Genomic DNA, 23,776 nt, shown 5'->3' with positions numbered 1-23,776 from the left:
CAAGATTGCTTTATTGTCTTAAAAGCAGGATCTGTTGTTGAATCTGTTCACCAATGTGTTAAATGTCAGTTTTCAGTCTATTTTCTGGCCTCATTCAAATGAATGGGAAGTAAAAATCTGAACGCTACAAACTCGTCCAGCTGCATCTGATCTTGGTGATTAGTTTATATTCCGGTTTTTATGTTGGTGAAGAGCCGAATAACCCCCATGTTAAAACTAAGTGGAAAGCCATGATGAAGTCGCAGTGCTATCACAAAAAAAAAAGGTTAATTCCATAAAAATGACGCATTTTGGCTATTTTATGTGGTGTACCTGCCATAACGACCTTGGGATTTACCATAAAATCTCAGTTTCTTGTGACATCTTGGTTCTCGTAAAGGCACAGGGCCTGTTGGTGATGTAGCAGGATGTGGACTTTGCTATTTGATTTGTCATTTGTTCTTGGGTGCGTTGGTTGCTCTCAACAACAGGTTATGTTTTCCCTCTGTTTCCCCCTGTGGTATGGCTCATAAGTACATATTCCCATAAGTAGCCCTACATGAACGTTGTGTGTCATGGTTCGGACGCAGTGTGGCTCTTATCAGGTTCTTTTTTTCCTGGAAGGACATAAAAGCCTAAATCATTCCACATGTTGGGCCTCTCTATGTGAGGGGAAATGACCCAGGCCCACGTATCCTCCATATGTCAATTCGGTTTGTAGTGGGAGTATTGCCGCCAAGTGACGTCTCACTGTTAAATGATGATGGCAATAAATGAAACCGCAATAAAATCCTGAAAAATTGCTAAAGAAAACCCGGGAATTTTAGAGTATTGCTCATGACAGAATCACAAAAGGCAGAACTTTGATTCTTACATTAGTTGATTTCTTTTGCGGATTTAGATGAACTAAATATGAAAACTATGTGGCCTTATTCAGTGAATGAACTGAAGCTGGTTTGGGGTCTGTAGGTAGGGATGGAGTGGAGGGTAAACCCACCTAAAGTCAGTTTTACTCACCTTTTTATTAGCATATTTTTCTTTATTATTTGTTCATCTTTTTAAGCTGACATAAATCTTTATGACAGAAAAGTATAGTAGGCTACACTATACATAGCAGCTATTAAACTTATATGAAGATAGGGTATTTTAAGGGGAAAAAAATACGCTATTTTATTTATATTGGTATAATCTCAGGAAATACTTAGAAGCAAAGGGTGTGCATGATGTTTTGTGTCCCTCCATCCCAAATATATTGAAAATGGCTTTCTGCAGGTTGTGTGACTTGGAATATATTCATTATTTTATGTAGCTAGTGTTTGAGTAAGTTTGAGTCTAAAGAGGAGTTGAGGAGTCTAAGATCCACTTTTTTTTTTATCAGGTTATATATATGATCATGTATAGCCGGTTCTCTCTATAGGCTGAATAGGCAAATGCCCAGGGCCTCATGCAAACTTGAATGTATTTTTTCTACTTTAAAAAAAAAAAAAAAAGTGTTACTGTTCTTATTGGATACATTACGTACCAGTGATCATAAAACCAATCAAAAGCACTGATTTGGGGAAGGCCCACCCCCCAGCAAAAGATTAATCTTATTGGCTGAAGCCCCCCTCTGAAAGTCTTCATTTTAAGCTCATGTCCAAGTTTGTATTTGTTACATTTTATTTTGATATTCATGTGCTGTATCTTATAACAGGTAACAAACATACAATGCTTTAAACTCCACCGAAAATTTTGCCCAGGGATCTCCAGCAGTTAAGAGCCGGCCCACCATGAATTGAAGGTTATTTATCCCAAATATTTTGAAGCTGGTTAGGGTTTGCAGGTCATGTGACTAAGAATATTCATTATTTTCACAAATTGGTAAAACTGATAAAAAAAATAAAATAAAAATAAAAGTTCTCCATGGTGCTTCCCATCCATAGTAGCACATGGATAAGAATGGCCTGATGTTTCAAATGTTCAAATGGGCAAAACAAAATATCTAAATTTTCTGTGTTTGCTTTTTCTGTGTTCTAATAATTTATGTGAAATGTATATGGTGTTGTTAATTGCCCATTACCTTTTCACATCTGTCGAACAACTGCATGACCATTATAACTTAATTATCTGGAAGTCACAAAATGCTAACAAGCTAGCAAAATTCCGTGCAAACTTTCGTTCAAGAGATAAGCCGTGTTAGCATTCTGACACTTCAAGAAAAAAAATTGTTTTAATCATCTTGCTGTTGTTTGACAGCCATGAAAAGGTAACGACACATTATTTACACCATATACCTTTCACATAAATTATTAACACAGACAAAGCAAACACAGAAGTTGTTGCACGTCTCTGCACACATCATGAGTTTATGGACGGTCCCTAAGCAGCCTGGCGTGCAGAGAGACGTTCAGGGAGCCGATGGGGACTGCAGCACTGTGATATCTGGGAGGGAAAAGTTGCTAAATATGCATTGAACTGTTCAGATATCCAGACTCAAGTTATCTCGGCAGTACTGCACCGCCGTCTCAGTATCACCGACTATGAGGAGCGCTAGACCAGCGATAAGGTAAGGTTTAGTATAAGTTTATACAGTATGCCGGGCGGTTATTCAGTCGCTGTGTTTTTAAGAGTAACCCATGAATGGTTTCGGTGTTTGCGTGGCAGCTGCCTGCACTGGGAGAAACTCAGTGTAATGTTGGAGAAAAGATTTGAGGAGGCTACGACACAGTTTTTTACTAGCTTAGTATCTAACAACATGAGCTGAAGACGTTGTTCAGCACCCGACATTAGTGGCGCGAGCCGTTTTCCTAGCTCGACAGTGTGGAGTAACGTTAGAGAAAATACTGACCATCATATCTCCTGCATTTCTCATTTCCACAGCTGTCACTCCAAAACAGCAGGATACAAATCTTCCCATAGGCCTACATTACTGAGGAGTCATGCATATGAAACCGAGGCTACTGTTATCGTGCTCTTATTTAAGATAATGCAATGACAGGCTTCTTTTTTTTAATTCCAGGTCTAAACCATGCTTCATAGATGATTAGCCCAGAGGCAAAGGACTTTCTGCCTCCACTTTAAAGCCAAATATATTTTCTCTGTTTTTTTTTTTCTTTTTCATCGTGGTTGCTCGAGGTTTGTTCCTTCTGCGCGCTCCACCAAGCTAAGAAATTCACCTGTGAAGACGTTACAACCACTCAACCAATGGCTTTTTTAATGAAAAAGAAGAAGTTCAAGTTTCAGACCCATTTCACGTTGGAGGAGCTTACAGCTGTGCCTTTTGTCAACGGGGTGCTTTTCTGCAAGGTCCGACTGATGGACGGCGGGGACTTCGCCATTGTGTCATCCAGGTAACAACTTTTGACTTTCACTTCCTAGCTGTAACGAGACAGGCATGAACCTAAAAGACCTATATTACAGGGTATTGACACTCATGGTTACTTTGCTTGCAGTTATTGGCCAAGGCTCAGCAGACTGGTTGACTTTGCCTCCCTCCACATAGCCTGTTAAATAGCCTTCAGTTATTTGCCCCCATTTGGATATTGTTGATGCTTTGCTCTTCCATGGATTAGATTATGTAGACAAACTCTGCTACAAAGGAGTGGCTACTTCACCTTTTGTTTGTTGTTGGTGTTCCACTTCAGGTCAGGGTGACAGTGGGTTAGGCTGTGGTTAAGTTGGTTGCCCGGCAATTCAGCTACATTCATTGTCAGGCTTATTTAACCTTTATTTTTCCAGGGAAAGTTGACACAGCTCCGTGCTCGTTTCCAGGTCCCACCCTGCTTCACATTCATACAGTTCCACACAGCCACACTGGGAGCTTCCCGGTACGACCACAGTCAGGGGTCAGTGCCTTGCTCAAGGACACTGAGGCAGTAGTTGTTGAGGGAGTGAGGAGCGTTAGTCATTCATTTTTTTTCCCCAACCAGTGTGGGAAAATGTGCTTGGGACTCCCAGCTTTTGGTCTCAAGCCAGCTTCTCTCACCTGTAGACCGCTGCAGCCCCACTGTGGCTGTGTTTCCGTTAAATCAAGGAGTGTTTTTTCAAAGTATCGCTGCAGATCTTTCACCTGTGAAGGCGTCAACTTGTATGGACTTGTCACCGAAAAGCTATAGCTGTTCTAAAACTCTCTTAGGTTTTCTTTTACAGCAGTGTGGCATTGCTTACTTCATCATTAGCACAAATTTCACCTGATCACCCCCAAAATCACCCACTCTATCCGCCAGCCATTATCAGTCCCTCCAAAGAAACGATTAGTCAGACAAGATGGCTTGACTTGAGTGAGATCAACTCTTAATTACCAATAAAAAGAGACAGTCATGTGTGTGTGGGCACATCTGTGGCTCATGATATGAGAAAGCTCTGAGGCAACACAATGGCAGGTCTACAGTATTAAAGAAAAGTGCTTCACAACCAAGGAAAATAAAAATCAATGATTGAAATAGATCAATAAAACAGATATAACAATGAAATAAAACTGTAAAAAATAGGTGTAAGGAAGAGACAAATAGTATACGTAACAGACAAGGCCACAGGGATCAAATGAATAAAATATATAGAAAGGTCATAAAATAAAAGTAAGTTTTAAGAAGTGATTTAACAGATGATACTGACTCCGTGACACAAGTCGTCTGAAAGTGCCTCACCTTTAGTCTTTAACCTGGACACAGGAACAGAGGGTCCCAGCCTGAGGATCTCATGAGATCAACAGTTCAGACAGATAACTCGGGGCCAGGCCATGCAAAGCCTTTAAATTTATCAATAAAGCCTTAAAATCAGTTGTAAAAAAAAGACAGTGAAAAGACGCTAAAATGGGAGAGATATGGTCCCGTCTCTTAGTGTTTTTTTTTTTAGCTGTTTAAAGCTTCATGAGGCAACTTTGCACTTTGGTGGCCCAAACTGTCAGCGAGAGATAACTGTTTGAATTTTAGAAAGTTTGAAGGACTCCTCTGACCTACATTTCATCTTCTCAGCGTGTGGCGGAGGTGGAGGTGGTGAGGAGGTCACTCACTGCTGTTTAGGAGACACTTTTGGATTTCACTCCAAAGGTGAAACCGTTGCCAGAGAGCATACTGACACCACCAGAATTTAATCTGGGCAAATAGAGCGAATGTGCGGTGACTGTGAGTAGTTAGTGGGGATGGGACGCTCTTCTCTGCTGCAGCACCACTTCCTGATCTAGACTGATAAACAGCCCGTAACTGCTTTTACCTACTCAACCTGCACTCAGAGCTGTTGGGGCTTTGAGACTGGGCTGCGATTCTCTCCATCTGCCGACAGAACCGGGGTCCAGAAATCGACCGAGATCAGCCACACTTGGAAAAACGTCCTCTCCGACACTTCATTCAATAGAACACAGGCGCTGCTGTTTGGAGGAACATCATCAGACACAATGAACAAACAACTGCAGAGGCTCAATAACGAGAGAATTGAAGGAAAGCCCAGCTCCTCGCCACACGAGAACAAATGATTGATTCTGTCAACAGTATCCAACGCCAATGTAACTCAGGTCTTTGTCAATAGCCTACAGGGTTGATATTCTAACAAACAATATATGTATGTATTTATTCAAAGTGTCAGTATGTCTGCAGGCTTGCAAAGGCAGTCATTGGTTCATTGGTTAGTCCTACATCCAAATCGCCCATTTAAAGTACAATGGCCTTCCTTATCATCTCTATTTTCATATTTGCGCAGTTGATGAATATCTGGCATTTGTTTGTGCATATTTTCCCATGTGTGTGGAGCATAGGGGCCTCCAAGCTGCCCTTTTTACCTGTGAGACCACATACCGCTCAGAGGAACATGCTGGCGGAGAGATGGCTTTTGTTGTATTGCTACAGAACATGACAAAACAATAGTAATACACCTGGGAATTTCCTTCCATTCCCCAAACATTAAACATCTGGTTAAAGCCTATTTCTAAGACATACATACTATATATGCTTCACAACTCTGGAATATATAACATGGCAGAACCTGGGAATTGGTATCATGGCAACACAATCACACAATCTCCCCTCTAGTATTCACTGTGGCAATAAAGGTAAGCAGTAGGGCTTGTCTAAATAATTTCATATCTTTATGTTGAAGATGAGAGTAAGATTTCAAAGGAGTCGTCTGTTCATTGATGCTCACTGGTGGCAGCTCAGTCTGGACTGGAATTCATTTTAGCAAACAGCAAAATGTGTTAAGAAACTAATTACAACCTATCAGTTTTGTTCAATTAGCAGTGCAAAGTCCAAACTATGACCAGAATAGCCATTCTTATGCATTCTCCTATTTTTTTCCATTTTGCTGACTTCTGTTAAATGAGATAATATTGAAACTGAAATTTTGCTGAAGCCTCCTGGGACCTTGTCAAGGACCCCATTTTGGCATACATAGATGTAGGGCATTGCTTCTAATTCGGCTTGTAAGTAGCGTCAGGGTTAGACAGTGGAGCTGATTCAACAGTACAAGATGACAGGTAGCAGTGCGGTGAGATACATCCTCAAAAAAAAGAGAGGATCTCTCTGCTGCAGCGGTGCACACGTGGCTGCTCTTCCTTAGAAGTTGTGAGATGAGTAAAGCTTCCTCCATTCAAGATACTCCACTGCTGTATTAGTTGAGATAAACTGGGTTATTTGCACTCACACTGACCTCAGCCTACTTTGTCGCTGCAGCGTAGTTTTGTTTGGATTGACTATGTAACTCTCCTCTACCTGTCCTAGCGAACTGAGGTGGGTGGCTTTGCATAGTGTAAACGGCTCACGGCTTGGTTTTTGAATACAGGGTAATAAAAAAAAAAAAAACACACATAGAAGCTGTTTTAGTTGCAGTACAAGTTCCTCTAGAAAAGGGAAGTGTAACCAGGTTGAGGTCTTATGTCTACAACTTACCAATGACCTGCTAATATGGAGTCTGCTCAGGGCCTCCTGTCTACCACAGCTACTAACAAACCCTTTCTCCTGTATTCAGTGGCCCTTCAGTGGTGTTGGCATCCTTTGACAGATAATACAGCATCATTCAAACCTCCCTCACAGATATTTTAAAAGTCCATCTCTGTTTATATAAAGCTAACAAAACTAAAACTGTAAACCTAGCCATTGCAAACCCTAAGCATTGCCATTAGTCAAAACTTACTATCTTGTCTGCTAACATTAATTACAAAAAAATAACTTTTACAGCAACTGGACAAAGGAACTAGATACAGCAAGTTAGCAATCTCTTAGCAAGTGTAGTTATCTTGATGTAGTGTTTCAGACATGTCATATAATAATTTTACACTGTAAAACAAACAATAAATGAAAATGAGGAAGATATAAAGGATGAATGACACACCTCTATCTTAAGATTGCTTTTCCAGTTCCTCTTTTCCTTTTCAAAACTGGAAATTGTAATCTGTAATTCTGTGCCGTCCCTAGACAGCATCCATATTGCTTGTTCCATTGACTGCATCTCCCTGTATTGTCTAGACTGTTTTTCTGGCTTGTTGGCAGTAACATCACAGGTCATATGTGTATCATTTAAACATCAATAAATCATTACCACATTAATTTTGAGACATTAGTATAACTACTGTAAAACAAGCAAATCGTGATAGGTTTGAGAAGGCGTGGCGGTCACGTCACATTTTTCGTTTCAGTCTGTGGCTTCAATCAGGAAAAACTCCTGGCACAATAAAAAGGTTACTTTAGGCTATATTCATTCATAGGCACAGAGCTGACAAGACAGAAACTAGGCTACAGAGCAATCAAGCCCAGAGAAAAAAAACAGGCAGGCTAAAATACAGCCTGAAAACAGTGTGACAAATCTACGCGTGTACCAACCTAAACTGAAAGTGATGCTGCATGCTGGCCCATAGAGTCTTTGTAGCTGTGTTCCATCCGCAATGGCACATGCACAGTAAAGTTTTTTTTTGTTTTTTTTTGAGACAGACTGGCTGACAGAGACATATACTAGCTGCGGGTCTCAGCTAAAAACGAAAAACGCCTGCACTAACAGATGGAACGGCGTAAGACACAGGCCAAAACATCTCCATGATCTAATTTCTTTATGGTAATCACATCAAGGTATTACAATTGATTTGACAATGATATACTCAGTCAGTATTAGCTGCATGCTGCATTTCAGACAGAAGGCAAGATAGAGATTTGCCTTTAACAGACAGACACTGCTGTTTTCATGCTGTTTCTAAAAGTTAGAGGAGTCTATTTGTGAGTCATAGTCTGCCTCTAAATTTAAATTTGTGTGCGTGAGTAGCTTAGTTGAGAGCATAATGCTCCTTGTCAGAGTCCCATGGTTACATTGCATCAGGATCCAATGTACCAGGCAGTGCCACTGCCAGGGCAGCCAGCCCAGTTCTCTGCAGTGTTTATGTTTGTTTGTGTGTGTGGGTACATGTGTCTGTGTGTATGTGTGTGTGTGTGTGTGTGTGTGTTTTGGAGTGTCAGGTGGCGAACACACTCATGATATTCTGGGTTTAAATTGAGGGATGCTGTCAGGGAGGAGGACTTGAGGGAGGACAGGAAGGGAAAAAATATTCAACAGACACGCAGGCATTTATTTCAGTCTCCTCTTAGAGGCCAACAACTGGATCGAGAGCAGCCAGCTTTCTATCAGTTCTTCCATCTATCCATCCATCCATTTTCTAGCTGCTTATCCAGGTCAGGGTCGCAGTGGCAATAGGGAAAGCAAAGCATCCCAAAGGTCTTTTGCCAAGCGCTCCCAGGCATGCTGGGAGATGTAGTCCCGCTCATGACCATAGGTGAGGGTCTGGACGAAGATCGACCGGTAAATCAAGAGCTCTCTTCACCGCCACGGTCCGATAAAACGATACATTACTGCAGCCGATGCACTTAACCGGCAGTCAACCTCACAATCCTTCTTACCCTCACTTGTGAATAAAACCCCAAGATACCTGAACTCCTCCATTTGGGGCAGCTGCTCCCCTCACCTGGATGAGGCAGGCCGTCTTTTTCCAGGAGAGAACCACGGCCTCAGACTCGGAGGAGCTGATCCTCACCCCCAGTCGTGTCACAGTCAGCTGCAAACTGCCGCAGTGCACATCTGAGATCACTGTCCGACGAAGCCAGAAAGATGACATCATCCGCAGACAGCAGGAATGCCACTGGGCACTCTCCAGACCTCGGCTGCACCTCGGTTATTCCGTCCATGAATATCACAAAACAGGAGAGGGGACAAGGCACACCCTTGTCAGAGTCCGATGCCCACCTTGAACATGCTTGACTTAATGCCAAGAATGCGAACACAGCTCTTTGACTGTACAGGAATTGAATTGGCTTGCAGCAGCGACCCCGGCACCCCATACTCCCGCAGCAGCACCCACAGGATACCTCGGGGGACACGGACGTAAGCCTGTCCCAAATCCACAAAACACACGTAGACGGGATAGGAAAGTTCCCATGACCCCTCGATCATCTGCAAGAAGGTGAGAAGCTGCTCCACTGTTCCATGACCGGGACGAAATCTGCAATCATTGCTTCTCCTTGTATCAATTCTTAATACACTTATTTAATACATTTGTAATCCATTGTAGATTCAGTTGACTGGCTCAGTTCCAGATTATTGCTTCAGATTTCTCAGACTTCCACCAAAGTTTTTAGATTTCTTCCAGAGTGAAGAGGGATTTTCTCATGCTGATTCAAGTTCTTCTTCTTCGGTAGCCTTCTACATCATGCATAGACAAGTACAGTACACTGCACATATACGCCTATGCACATGTAGTCTTTTCAGCAGCACCCTGACTCACATTAACCCACACTTATACACATTCACATCTGGGAGCTGCCCAATACAACACAAGCCTCATAATGGTGAGGGAGGGGTGGACGTTGCCCCATCTAGTCCAAGGATTCATAACTGGGTCCTCCTAGTCAAAAGCCCTCTTCTTTAGCCTTAAAGCTACCACCACCCTAGGCATACACTTGCTAACTAAAGCAAATACCTTGTTATATTGTCATATTACCCTTTTCATCACACCAGTTACCAGGGTCAAAAACACACAAACAAACACACACACAGCAACCAAAACCCATACATCACTGTCAAATGACAATTTCTTCTAATTTCACACAGTACTGAAAAAGCTCAGTAAACAGAAGGTTCTACTTTTTTGCATTCATCAAAAGGAAAATGAATTAGGAACAGGGATTAACACAGCCACTAGGAAGGGGATTTTTAACTGTGTGCGCGCGCGTGTGTGTGTGTGTGTCTGCATGTGTCTACTTGTGCGAGTGCGTTTTTCAGGCTGATTTGCATCCAACTCTGTCTCATTCCTCGGATTCTTCCATGAGAAACGAGACAGAGAGAGAAAAAGAAAGCAGGACGGCATAGTTTCGAAAGTGGGAGTATTTAACCCAAACCCATTTGTAACTTGCACTTCAGCTGTCAGGGAATACACGCCACACAATAACACTCCACATGACACAAATTTTAATACCATAAATAGAATTTTTTTACGACAGTACCTAAGCAAAACACACAAACAAATACAAAAAAATCCAGTAATAAGCACTGCAAAGGTAATTAATGGTATAAATGAATAGGAGGAGTGGATAATGCACTGAATAATAAAATTAATGGTTAAATGAATAAAGGGATGAATGAATAAATGTATCAATCAGTGTAGGTTTAATGCCTGTCCATCCTGTCTGGACCATTTCTTGGTCAAACCTGCGAGATTAGACATCATGTGATCTACCAACTATAATTTTCTTTCCACATTATCATTAAATTGTAATATCAGAGGTGTGACCAAGTCAACTTAGCTCGAGTCCCAAGTCAGTGTTGAGTCTTGAAGCACAAGTCTCAAGTCAAGTCTCAAGTCTAAATGTAGAGTCCAAGTCAAGTCCATGTCATTAATGTCAAGTCTCAAGTCTAAATGTAGAACAGCAAGTCAAGTCAGAACAAATCAAGAGTCCTGTATCAATTTATTATCTTAAAAAAAAAAAATATCTAGGACTTTTCAATGCAATATGGTTTTAATAGGATAAAGACTTGGTAAGAGCATCATGAGTTTGATTTCTAGAATCAGTTTCAACTTCAATAAATTCAATCATTCCATACAAATTCAGAAAACAGAATTTAAATTCAGTCGTCTGCTGGAACAAATCTCATCACTTTCAATCTAAGTCATTTACACAAACACAAGATCTCAAGTCAAGACTTTAGAAACCTTTTCAAGTCATCAAAGTACAAGTCAGAGTCAAGTCCCAAGTCAGCTGAACCCAAGTCAAGTCGAGTCTCAAATCTTCTCTTCATGCATCAAGTCAAGTCTCAAGCAATTAATATTATGACTCGAGTCCCCACCTCTGAATTGTATCTCTGGCTAATGCATCCATGTTTGTTCAGCATAGTAATTCTCACAAAATCTCTAATATGACCAATTAAAATGGCTTGATCACTAGTGTCACAGGCAGTACAAAGGTCAAACAGAACTGGAACAGATCTGTCATCAGCATCTGCTGCTATAAAAAACTTTCCCAACTCTGGGTAAAGTTAAATCTATCAGCATATATGGATGTATGCATGTATATATGTGTGCATTTGTTTCTTTGTTTGGAGGGAAACGGTCTGGTCAGGCGTGATGTTGAGAGTTTTCTCAGTCTTGCTCCTCCTGTTTTTCTCATTGTCCAGTCCAGAATGTTGTACACGGCAGGTTTACTTTGGCTACTTCGCTGTTCAAATGGTTTTCTCTTGTCAATTCCTTGCTATATTATTATCATAAGGGTTTCAGACCACATTCAACAATGGGTACTAAAATTAAAGAGTATGTTTAGGGCGTTCGTCTGACTGTGACCTTTACCAGAGCAGTCCCTCGGGGGTCATGACCTACCAGCTAAGTAAAGGATTGCTCCATCGCAATAGATTGCGTGGCTAGTATCAACTTGCCTTACAATGCTGTGTTTGTGAAGGCGGGCAAGTTGAGCTGTAAGAGGAGAAGTGGCAGAACCTGTCTGGCCTTTTTCTCTCTCTCTCTCTCTCCCCAGGCAGCCAACGACTTTGAGGCTTGTTGTTTTAAGAGCTGTAAACAACAGGTCAAACCTCCGATAAGCGGAGCGGGAAACGAACCTCTGTCCTCTGTGATCCAAAGTTAAAGTTGCTGCTAAAGTGTTGAAAGAGAGAGAGAGAAATTCTTTACATATGAACAGAAGATTTGTGATATGAATCGTTGACCAGGGATTCTGCACAGGACCTAAATCTCTTCTTCTTTTCCCTCATGTTTTGAAAAAGATCGAAATAAATAATGCTCATCATAATGAAATTTGTGGTTTTGAAGTGAGGTCTGCCATGCCGGTTGGAACTAGGGAACATTTATGAGATGTTGTTAGCATTGCATGTCCTACAATTTTGACATTAGCCCACACTCTCCAGAACAACCGTGTAGGACAATCTGCTATCAGCAAAGGCACCAGGCTGAGTTTGCACTTGTGTGTTGCGTAATTGTAGCGTTGGTCGTATCGGAGTGCTGGAGAGTTCTCATTAACTGGAGGCTCTGAGATGAGCGGGGCATGGATGGATAACATCTGGATTTACCAGCCAAGTCGGTACAAGCCCAGGACATTGATGTACTGCTGAGGTGTTTGTGTGTGTGTGTGTGTGTGTGTGTCACCCCTCTATGTGAGCTTGTCTTAGCATTTGCTGATAACACAGCTGTGTTTCCAGCTGGAGAAGCTTGCAAGGCCTTGTCTCCTTGAGAAGAGCTTGCTGGTAGACCGGGTGAGGAACGCCACCTTGTTGATTTCTGTCCTTATTGAAACACCGGTCACTGCATCAATCCCATAAGGCCTCATTTCATCTTGCATCCTTCTCAAATTCCACTGGAGTATAAGAGCGAGAGAGTAGAGTCTTTGCAAATGAGGTTAAGCGATTAGATGCTATACAGCTCACATGATTCCGCTCTGTTTTTTTAACCTTTATTTATCCAAGTAAAGCTCCATGCTCTTTTCCAGTCCCACCCTGCTTCACATTCATACAGTTCCACACATCCACACTGGGAGCTTCCCAGTTCAACCACAGTCTTCTACTGCTGGACACTGAGCAGCTCCACTGGAGCAGCTGGGGTTCAGTGTCTTGCCCAAGGACACTGAGAGAGTAGTTGTTGAGGGAGAGTTCATTCACTTTCCCCACCCACATTTCCCCATCTGGTCTGGAATCACTAACCTCCACTGCTCCCAATTTCTTAAATTTCACAACATAGAAACTAATTCTCAGAGAACATAACGCAGTTAATCATCACCATTCATTATTAGGGTTTCAACCTCTGCTTTAAAGCAGGCTTTGTGTTGGAACTGTAATAACTGATGGGCGTTGCCTTAATATGCATCTGTTTTACTTATCCAGAGGCTATTGGCATAGACCAAATGCCAAGGGAGCAGTGATCTCTGAGCTCGATGGACTGGAGAAAGATTTATTGGGTTCCACCTTTATTTGCGATCATGTAGTGGCAGCTTGGACACAGTTTAGATCAGTATTTATTTATTTATTTTAACCTTGGAAAGACATCTTTTTTTAGGCAAATGGTAGTGTTGTTTGAACTGAGAAATAACTAGATACCTAATTTAAGACTTTATATTAAGTAATTATATTATTATTCCTCTGCAGTATCGATAAGTCCCATAGATTAAAAGAATAAATATATGGTATAGCATTTTGGAATGAAACCTTCATTTGAGCCAATGATATGATTCTGAGTAGACTGAGAAGTGGAACAGGACAGATGATTAAGAGAAGAAAAGTAATGATGAAGTTAGACAGAAAACAATAAGGAGAAACAAAATGAACAATGTGTGTACTGTACTAAAGGAAGCACACAAGTAACCAAAAGCAACACTGCTTTTTTCATCAACACCCTGCTTTACATTCATATTAGTCACACACATCCACTGCCCAGGACAACCACAGTCTTCTACTGGCTGCTGAACAACTCATTAGAGCTGTTGGGGGTTAAATGCCTTGCACAAGGGTTACTGTGACAGAGGTTGTTGAAATAACCACATTCCCCGTTTGGCTTCCCTGTTTGCATCAGAAACTGCGCACATCTCCACCTCAGTTTATAAAAAAGCCATCACAAATCCCCTGCAACATGGATACATCCACTTCCCACCACCTCTCCTCCCCAGTTCTATCAAATGTATTCCAGTGGGAGTGTTCCAGCACAATTTGATCTGTGATCAAGGGCTGATTTCACGCTGTTGTGTCAGAGCCATGTCACTCTACCCATATCACCTCCTTCTCACTGTTATTCCTGCCATAAAATGAAGAATCTCAAACCAGTGAATCCATTTTTTCTGTTTCTCGGCAGAGTACAGCAACAAAAAAAATAATTTGGCTCTGTTTCACATTCCTCCACCTCCACCATTTATCTCATCCTCTTAATTTACTGCTGTCAAGTTGCATTTGATTCCAATTTTGAGGGATGTGATCGGAAGAAGTGTGTGTGTGTGTGTGAGAGAGAGAGAGGCATCACCTCTCTATCATACACACACATATGTGCAGATAAATACTCAATCTGTTTCCAATATTTACAAATGGAAAACCCCTAAATAGAGCGCTCCAGTCTGACGTCTCACATGCCTGGATGAGATCATCTGGACATCAGCTGGACGGCCTTCTGGCTTTGTGTTTTTTAAAGAGAGCCAAGATGGTGGATGCTGGTTTAATGCTAGTAGTTAGTACAACTGTTGATGACAGAATATTGTCATATTGTTTACAACTTAATCCTATAAAGTAGGATTGGTGGGATAAATCCTCAAGAACCCCCATGTTCTTGTTCTTATTCTTATGGAATTGTGATCATGTTTGCAGTCAGTAAACCTCACTCATTTAATTATTACGGGTTATAATGGAACATTTCTCTGACAGACAATGTTCTCCAATGAATGTGTTCCTTTGTCTGCAGGGAGGAGGTGCAGCAGAACTGTGTCCGCTGGAGGAAGAAGTTTTCCTTCGTGTGTAAAATGAGTGCCAGTCCAATTACTGGGGTGCTGGATCCCTGCATCTGCAGGGTCTCTGTGCGCAAGGTAAACTACAAATCCCAGCATGCAGCTCTTGTTTGCCTCTTTCGTTTATTGTTTTCATAATGTGGGCATTGTGAAGGGTGTCCTATGAGACTGTAACACTGATTAAGGGCTATACAAATAAAGTTGACTTGACTTCTCTGGGTAATTAGTATTGATTCAAAGGCAATGATATCATTTCCTCATACCTCATATATGCATATAAATGAACTGTATGAATGAGGCAGCTTTTGTCCCTCATCGATTTTTGCTTTTTGTCTTTGCAGGAGCTGAAAGGGGGGAAGGCCTTTTCAAAGGTAATGTTGTTTTTCTGATGGTGAGATTAGGAACTGCTAAAATGTATTATGTGAATATGTCAGTTCAGCATAGGTTAGTGAACCTGCCGCAAATGACCTTTTGGACAGCGCTCATAAAGCTGAGTGTGCCCTGTTTTCTGTATAAAACACTGACTTTTACAGTCTCAGTGATGGTAAAAAGCTGTGGTAAAAACCTGTCATGTCAACATTATAGGGGTGCGTGACTCTGTTGCACTCAGTTACGTTACGGTGAGCATGTGACAGGACACAGTGACAGATATGACTGTGGGAAGCAGATTACAGTGTGTTTACCACAGTACCTGCCTGTAGCCATAGCTGAACTTAAAGCAGCAATCCTGTCCTTTTTCACATCAAGGACCCCTAATTTAGTCCACATTAGAGCCCCCGTTTGATGAGATTTTGTCTCTCAGACCCAAATCTGAGAATATTTGTATTGTCAGATATGATTTTGTCCAGAATTCCATGACTATCTGTATTGTAGGTAGAGAGATAACAGAGAAACTATGATCAAAACAGTCATTCTTCTACATTCTCTAATTGTTAACTTCTAAATGAAATAATGCTGAAGTTTAATAATTCATCAATTCGCTGGGGACCCCCTGGAACCCCCTCAAGAACTCCTGGTGGTCCCCGGACCCCACGTTGAGAACCACTGGTGTAATGTATCAGCTAGTTGGCCCGCACAGGGCGGCGGCTAGGACAAAGTTGTTGGCATTGTGTCAGGTGTGGCTGTAGACATTTTATTTTGCAGGTTAATTACAGGGGTTCATGCTGAGTAATGTGCCTGCCATGTATTTGTCACACTCTCTGCCCTGTCTCCTGTCTCTCTTCACTGGGTCCTGTTATGAAAACATCAAGCAAACACATTTATATAGCACTATTGCAAGTGCCTCACAGTCAGGAAAGTAAAAAGTATATACGTTAAAACAATGAATAAAGCATTCAGAACTAACAAATATAAAATAATTATAGAGAGAGAAAATATTTGCGAATGAATCGGAGAAAAATGAATCCGTTTGGGACTGAGATGTGTGCAAGGAGGTGCAGGACTCAGGATGAGACGAATTCAAAAGCTTTTCACACAAACAAAAGACAACTCTCTTAGCAAAACATTTTCATGGATTCATGGATTTCACTGATCTATTTTTGAGTCAATCCCATGTGACAAAAATGTGAAGTAGAAGATGCCGGGTGTGAGCTTTTGTCTCTGCCTGCCTCTCCCTTTTATAATGTGCCACCTCTGCAACAGTTGTATGCCTGTGTGTGTGTGTGTGTGTGTGTGTGTGTGTGTGAATGTGACGTATATGTGCTGGAAGCTAGGTGGATGTTGATCACTTGGTTGAAACTGGAAAGGAAGCGGTGCTGAAGAATATGTGTCGACTGGGCGGAAAACGGAGAGACAGAAGGAGGAGGTTATAGGAGGTTATTGACCTCTGAATACAGTCACTGTCTCCTGTGCCTCACATACATGACTGGACTGAATGGGTGTCAGTAACAGATACGACATGACCAGGTGGAGGTTAACAGATCTGATAGGAATGGCTGCCATAGCTGCAAAGAGGAGTTGAACATTGAAATAAGTGAGAAAAATGGATCTCCTGAACATGAGAGGAAATCTATTTTCAGACGGAAGAAAATTACCAGTTGGAAATTGTTGTTTTCTTTGCCCTCCATTCCAACCGGCAATTTTTTTTTGCCCTTGTTTGTCCCTGACGGAGTATCAGCCCTCATGTGGGTAGGGTTGTGTAACGATTGTGTGTGTGTGTGTGTGTGTGTGTGTGTGTGTGTGTGTGTGTGTGTGTGTGTGTGTGTGTGTGTGTGTGTGTGTCTGGCTCCATCTAACTGTGGCCTAGCAGACAGATTGAAGATGAGTATGTTCTTCCGTACCTTGAGCTAAAAACTGTTGATATTTCTCTCTCTCTTCCTCTGTTTTCCCTCTCTCTGTCTCGTATCTCTCTGTCTCTCTCCAGCTAGGCTTTGCTGATCTCAACATCGCCGAGTTCGCCGGCTCCGGCTCCGCGGTGCGCTGCTGCATCCTGGAGGGCTACGACACCAAAAACACTCGCCAGGACAACTCTATCCTCAAGGCAGGGCAACAGCCACACACACACACACACACACACACTAAACAGACCAGCACTGAGGTGTGTAGTAACATGTCTGTCTTTTTTTTTCTAGGTAATAATCGGGATGACGCTTTTGTCTGGGGATCCCTGTTTTAAAACGTGAGCTGCTCTTTTTTTTTTTCCTCACACATTCACAAAAACCGGTCTCCACTTTCAAGACCTTTATTCCTAATATACACAAGCAACATCTTGTTTATGTGTTGTTGCCTGTGTTCACCCATAAGGCCTCCCAGCACGGCCAAATCCATCTCTATCGGGGGCCAGGACCCCTCCCTGCAGCTGGACTGTAAGGGGGAGAGCACTGATGCCGACGGCCAGACACCGGGGGGCGTCATAGGAGGACCCCGTCCCCTCAAACCCCGACAGTCCTCAATGCGGAGCTCAGGTACCGGCTCAACATTTGGTCCCTGCGTCCTTTCAGCTGTTAAATGTCCATAAAGAAATAGTTTTGTCCATTTGTCCATTATGTCCATGATTTTTTGTGTGATATCCTACAGTCATTGCGTGTTTTCCCTGTGTGTTTGGCCCCAGGACTGCCTGAAGAGGGGGACCAGACTGTTTCCAGCCCAGACGAGGTCTTTCAGATCGGTCATTTCCGCAACTCCAGCTATGCCAGCCAGCACAGCAAGATATCAGGTCAGGGACCTTTACTTCCTCATGCTACCATCAGGGTCAGGGACTTTTACTTCCTTGTGCCATGACCATGATGCACTCTGACATACACAATGAGCTCTTCAGCCCAGGGAAATGAATGAGTTGTTGTTATAAATGAACGTGGGATGGTCTAACTGGGCGTGAATATGATGATTTGCATCCATCCTAAGCCTTTACATGACATGAAATTACACGACAAACATCAGATATATTCTCCTTGTTGTTCTGTACAGATCCAGGCAAAAACTTCACAATTACTCTTGTTACAAATTATGGATACTCCCTTAACAGATGTACCAAATTAAATCAAAAATATGAAAGAACCTTTAGCAACTAGGGACCGTTGTGTAGGGAAGAACACATTCCTTGATAGAGTGCTCCCTAGCGCACCTCAGTGGAATAAGCTAGTGACTGCAGCTCCTCCATCAGATAGTTAACATTTATAGAAGATGGATCTCCTCTCCCCTCCTCTCCTCTCCTCTCCTCTCCTCTCCTCTCCTCTCCTCTCCTCTCCTCTCCTCTCCTCTCCTCTCCCTCCTCCAGGCTACAGCACAGGTCACTCTCGCTCGTCCAGCCTGACGGACCTCAGCCATCAGCGGAACACCTCCACCAGCAGCAGCATCTCCTGCGGGGTTTTCCACCCTGCCCAGCCTCCCCCCTCCACTCCCACTGACTCACACAGAGCAGCAACTCCTACCAAACCAGAGAGACCTCCTCTACCCTCCGGAGCAGTCCTGCTGTCCAATAGACCCTCCAGGTACACACACACACACATACACAGGGGAATAGTGGACATCAGCTGCGAGACATGTCTGACATCCCTCCCTCACAGCAGGCTAGGAATGAAGAGTTTGATCAGTATAACTCATGCATTTACTATTGCTGTGTTTCAGATAGGAATCTTGTGTATTTTAAAAAAACATTTTCAAAATATAAAAAAAAATCTAAATATGCCAGAGGTGGGGACTTGAGTCATATGACTTGGACTCGAGTCACAGTTTTAATTGCTTGAGACTGGACTTGACTTGGGTTCTGGTGACTTGGGACTCGACTCTGACTTGTACTCTGATGACTTGAAAAGGTTTCTAAAGTCTTGACTTGAGATCTTGTGTTTGTGTAAATGACTCAGATTGAAAGTGATGAGATTTGTTCCAGCAGACGACTGAATTTAAATTCTGTTTTCTGAATTTGTATGGAATGATTGAATTTATTGAAGTTGAATCTGATTATAGAAATCAAACTCATGATGCTCTTACCAAGTTTTTATCCTATTAAAACCATATTGCATTGAAAAGTCCTAGATATTTAGTTTTCTTTAAGATATTAAATTGATACTGAGACTTGACTTGCTGTTCTACATTTAGACTTGAGACTTGACATTAATGACATGGACTTGACTTGCTAATCTACATTTCGACTTGGGACTTGACTTGAGACTCACACCTCTGCGTGATGCCTTGCCCGTCAGGAGGAAGAAGGACACCGTGGACAGCCAGCCCAGCTGCGTGGACGACACCCGCATCGACGCCGACGACATCGTGGAGAAGATCGTCCAGAGCCAGAACTTCTCTGACGTCAGCTGCAACGAAGGCAGGACACCGTTTTGGCTCTTTGGGTTCAGTTTTTAGCAGAACCTTTGAATGTAGTACTCATGGTGTATAACTTGTCCTGTTTCCCTTTTAGACAGCAACTTGAGACTGTTTGTCAGCAGGGACGGGACCACTGCTCTCAGTGGGACACAGCTAGGCAACAGGTACACTGTGTGTGTGTGTAAGAGTGTGTGTGTTTGGGGGAGGGAGGGGGTTGTTACCACTATTGTCAGTTCATATGGGCATGCCAAGATGAAATACGTATACCTACATACATAGATATTTATATTTATATATTTACACTGGCACACATTTACTCCCTCCCATATTTACTCCCATACCCGAAATTAGAAATGATCTTAGGTTTCACTCTCTCACCACTATTATCTGTAGACAGTTCTATACTAAAACAACTCAAATCTTCCCATATGGGTTCCTGGGACTAAACTTGGGGGTCTGTGGTTCTAATGTGGGTCTATTTTTGTGTCTTTAACATGTCAAATGTGTGAGAAACCCTGATCTACTCAACATGTGTCGGGTGCATTTGTTTATATAGCCTCGATGGTTTATATTGTTCTGTATGTTTCTATTTTATTTTCTATCCTAATTCACGCGTTCCTGTGTTTCTCCTAGTGTGTCCGCGGGCGTCTTTGAACCGGTGGTCATCGAGACTCACTGAGAGATACACTGAAGACCGTCAACCGGTTTAATGTTTCTATGGCGTCTGATTGTCTGTGACCGTGTATGTACAAAATCCGTGCGTGCTCGTCTTCAGTGCACTCCGCTCGATATGAGACTACTATGATATATAAATATTGAACCCTACTAGTATATTTAATCAGGTGGTGGGCGGTGTGTAACAAAAACGTAATAATCCTTTAATCAAGAGGAACTTCTTGACGTTGAAACTTTGCTCCGCGATGAGTGTGCAAACTACTTGAAAGACACCTAGAAAACCACTGCATTGTGGGAATCGTAGTGCAACACTGAAACGAGTGCCCTCAAAGGTCCGACGGAAATCAGATGGGAACTGGAAAAGAAGCTTCTAGCCTGCTTATACACTTTTTTTTTTATTCACTGTATAGACCTACTATACTGTGTTTTTTTTTTTTTTTTGCACATGTGTACTTTGAGGAGGATTGTCGATTTAAGCGTGTCAGGTGATCAAGTGTCAAAGCCTTTAGTCGACTTCACAGCTTAGTGCCAAAGTCAGGACTGACGGAGAAAACCACTAAACGGAAAATGGAGGTGGCACAGTGGCTTCGAATCGCAAAGACGAATGAAATGTCCTATTTTTTTTATTTTTTTTTATTCCTTTCTAATCATTCCTCTTCAAAATCTAAATCCAGTGCTTTGATACATCTGTAAAATGTCATTCTGCTCATACTAGACCGTAGATCTTTGAAACAAAGCTGGTGTTCATGTGGCTGGTCCATATGTAACCCACTTAACTAGACACTTATTTGCTTCATGGATTTTAATAGGCCGTCTCTCCGTAGTTCTACTTGATTGTGAATATCTAGGCCTTTTTATTCTCTTGTAAACTAATCCAGACTGTGAGATTTTGGAGTAATGAGACCATATAGTGGTTTGTCTCAGCTATATTTGCAGTTTGGGTTTGACGGACATCTTTGTCACAACCAAAGTTACGCGTTCCTCTTCACTTCCAACAGATAAATCAAACCCAGAATAGAGGGATCAACGAGATAAGGCATTACAAACAATTCACATTGCAACAGCCTCAATAGGTTACTTTATATATATTGTCTTTAGTTTAGAAGTGTAATCATCTGTTCATCTGGACCTCCAACATGGCCGCTAAAGCTCTCATTTCTGGACAAACCGTTGTTTTTCACAACCGGACGCCTGAATAGTAATTGTGAATATGGACCAAATAGTTTTAGGATATTTAAAAAAAGTTAGCTGGCTAACTTATTTATCATCGCCACTAAGAGCCTTATAGTAATAGACCTGGCCAGCTGAATATTGGCCTGTCATTAGCTGCCCTGCACACAGAGCACCACAGTTATGAAAACGACTAACTCCAGCCACAACTCGGCGCACTTTTTAGGGTCAGGCAGTTTTTGTGCTGCAATATAGGACTGTGAGTAGTTAATTGGTTAATAAGAGATTCATTATTATTCATATGGCAGTTGATTTTATGACCCGGTCGTTTCAAGTCTAAAGCTCATGCTGATAATCCTGGTACTGGGTGTGTTGGCATGGCATTCCCAGTGTGGCGAGGTCAGTCCCACAGCTGCTCCAGCACAAAGCTCCTGTTGTACCATCACTTACAATAGAGCTTTTTATACAATAGATCCTCACCCACGCAGCACCCCATAGATGTCTTTGTGTGTGTGTGTGTGTTTATGTTAATGTGTGTGTGTCACATCTGGGCGAGTGAGTGTGCCTCCGAGAGATTTACCAAATGCATGCGGGCCATGCATGTGTGCTTGATGTGAAAGTGTGTACATCGGATCCTGAAAAGCTTTCCTTTGAAATTTCAAACCCGGGGGAAATACTTAGTTGAGTTGATCTTAAAGTTAAACTATCCAAACATTTTTTTTTTTTTTTTTTTTTTTTTTTTAAATACAGAAGAGCCATTTTTGTTCAATATGGGAATTATTAGACGGGTGCACCTTTAAGTTTTGTTTCTCATTCTTTCTTCTCTACTTTACACTAGCATTGCAATCTTTTCAAAACTGAACCCTATAAGTGGAAAATAATGCCTGCAATGTCTACAGAGATGCTACTTTAAATTTAAAAAAAAGTATTTCTCATGTCCGACTCATTCCTCAGACTGTTGTTTGTTGATAGGCAGTATTATGCACACAGTATGTGTCGTATAGACACAGCTATCCTTTAAATAAGCTTCAAATCCGTTGACATGTTGACACATATGATTTAATTCCATACTAATTGTATAGCAGCCACTGAGTCCCTCTACTGACGTCTAAACTTGAGAAATTTTTGAAAATTTTTCATGGTCTCTCTGAAGAATTGATTCCCACTGTTTCTTAAAAAAAACATCAATATCACAAATAATGGTTATAATTGCAAATCTATTTACTTTCCTGGTGTTTTCAGACCAGCTGGCTGGTTTACATTTTTGTACAGAAAAATGTGGGAAAACTTATGTTGTAATGGTGAGACGGGACGCACAGTCTAAACACCAATGATTTCTAGTGAAGAGCATGGATATTAGAGAATACACTAAAGGGAATTGTCGTGTTGGTGAATCTTCTACTTTTCTGAAGAGGGGATTTGTTCTATTAATAATTTTCCTTCGTACTTGACAATTTGTAACGTGACCTTTTTAACTAAATGTATGCATTTAAAGTGCTATTGTGTCATGAGGTGAAAGGTTTTTTTTCCTGATAATTTGATCATTAGATTTGGATTATATTGCATCTCAATACTAGCTGTGATACTGATTGTATTTACATAGGAAGGAGGTAAACTGGATGAGTACAATTATAAGAAATTTAAAACCATAAAACTATCTGAGAATGCATATAGAAAACTGCTTTATTGGTTTCCCCTGTGGTATAAGCATGAACATATTTAAATCAATATTTCAATGAAAAAAACGTGATACTTGACAAAATTTTGGGGTATATTCACTTATTTTCTTTAGAATTGTGAATGGAAAATCTCTATATTTTTTTATTTTCCTAACCTATTTTAACTCAAAATACCAATGTATTGTACTTCAGTGTCTCCAAACAACAAATGTATGCAAACCTTTTACAGCGTCAAAATCTGGAGTCAAGATGTTCAGTCCAATAAATAACTATATGTATACAAAGCCAGTGGTGGGGTGAGATTATATTAACATTTTTCCATTTATTAAACAATTGAATAGATGCACATATTTCCAACAGTATGAAAGATTGATCTAAGCCCTTATATGATTTTATACCAATTGTTTCTAGACACGCCCATGTTCAGTATTTGTGCCAAATTGCATGAATTGTGCATGAATCACTGTGAACCAGGTAATTAGGATTTGTATGAAATATTAACATGAACATGGACTCCATCACTTGAGACTTGACATTAATGATATGGACTTGACTTGGACTCTACATTTAGACTTGAGACTTGACATT

At 41.5% G+C, this 23,776-nt stretch overlaps 1 protein-coding gene across 2 annotated transcripts; it reads left to right on the top strand.

Moving 5' to 3' along the window:
* The first annotated feature begins 2,406 nt into the window (after positions 1-2,406).
* eeig1b (estrogen-induced osteoclastogenesis regulator 1b) lies at positions 2,407-23,463 on the top strand. Of its 2 annotated transcripts, XM_071521177.1 has the most exons (12): positions 2,407-2,524; positions 2,978-3,308; positions 14,861-14,981; positions 15,245-15,274; positions 17,266-17,382; positions 17,474-17,520; positions 17,646-17,806; positions 17,953-18,057; positions 18,619-18,832; positions 19,544-19,665; positions 19,759-19,828; positions 20,298-23,463. In XM_071521177.1, exons 2-12 carry the CDS (start codon positions 3,163-3,165, stop codon positions 20,341-20,343), a joined length of 1,179 nt encoding a protein of 392 aa, XP_071377278.1. In that variant the 5' UTR covers positions 2,407-2,524; positions 2,978-3,162; the 3' UTR covers positions 20,344-23,463. The 2 variants fall into 2 exon arrangements, with proteins under 2 accessions (XP_071377278.1, XP_071377279.1); XM_071521178.1 differs by lacking the exon at positions 2,978-3,308 and having other exon boundaries at positions 2,461-2,524.
* The last annotated feature ends 313 nt before the right edge of the window (positions 23,464-23,776 follow it).

The sequence above is a fragment of the Centroberyx affinis genome, unplaced genomic scaffold, assembly GCF_046629955.1.
Source record: "Centroberyx affinis isolate AG114_WGS23_722 - 3 ecotype Tasmania unplaced genomic scaffold, CSIRO-AGI_Caff_v1 ptg000866l_1, whole genome shotgun sequence".
NCBI lineage: Eukaryota > Metazoa > Chordata > Actinopteri > Beryciformes > Berycidae > Centroberyx > Centroberyx affinis.
This window is presented reverse-complemented; position numbering and strand designations above follow the sequence as displayed.